This window comes from Pteropus alecto, unplaced genomic scaffold, assembly GCF_000325575.1.
Source record: "Pteropus alecto unplaced genomic scaffold, ASM32557v1 scaffold43, whole genome shotgun sequence".
Classification (NCBI taxonomy): Eukaryota; Metazoa; Chordata; class Mammalia; order Chiroptera; family Pteropodidae; genus Pteropus; species Pteropus alecto.
This window is the reverse complement of record NW_006435764.1, coordinates 530,693-531,276: the sequence shown is the minus strand read 5'-3', so window position 1 is coordinate 531,276 and position 584 is coordinate 530,693. Positions and strand designations below refer to the sequence as shown.

General features: G+C 73.1%; 1 protein-coding gene across 1 annotated transcript in view; it reads right to left on the bottom strand.

Moving 5' to 3' along the window:
- MUC2 (mucin 2, oligomeric mucus/gel-forming) overlaps window positions 1–584 on the bottom strand; it is a 33,013-nt gene that overhangs the window by 4,423 nt on the left and 28,006 nt on the right. Inside the window, exons 39-40 of the mRNA XM_025046274.1 lie at window positions 333–511; window positions 1–45 (exon numbers count right to left, since the gene is read on the bottom strand). Of these exons, the coding sequence (XP_024902042.1) occupies window positions 1–45; window positions 333–511 (224 nt within the window). The remainder of the gene's footprint in view (window positions 46–332; window positions 512–584) is intronic.

Sequence of the window (584 nt, the reverse complement as noted above, 5' to 3'; positions counted from 1 at the left end):
CAGGACCACAGGGCCGGTACTCCCTGTGAGGCGGGCACGTCACCGCTGTGGGGGAGGTGGCAGCCGGGGGCCAGAGTCAGGAGGGCGGGGCCCATGTGCCCCCAAGAGTGACAGTCCTCCCCAGCCCCCCATGCTGTCCTGAGCTGGGTGGCGCTGCCCGCATGTGCTCAGCAAGGCCGGCAGCAGCCCAGCCCCCCAGCCCCTCCAGGAGCCCTCTTTGCTGCCCCAAGGCCCAGCCTGGCCCCAACGGGGGCTGGGCACCGAGCCCGGCAGAGCCCTGGGGGACCCCGCCCAGGGACCCTGCCTGGGACCCGGGGCGGGCGGGGACTCACAGCAGGCCCCGTGGGTGTGGTTCCGCCAGTCGACACAGGCGCCCTCCTGGGCACAGAGGGCCGCGTAGGCCTGCAGGCTGGCACACTCCAGGCCTGAGCTGGGCACGAAGCAGCTGTCGAACACGCAGGCCTCGTAGTAGTACTGGGGGGGCACCAGGGTGTGGCACGGGGCGAAGAGGCTGCCAGGGAGGGGCACAGTCACGCTCCAGCCATGCTCCGGCCAGCGGCAGTCCCTGCCTCCGCCCCTCCCCC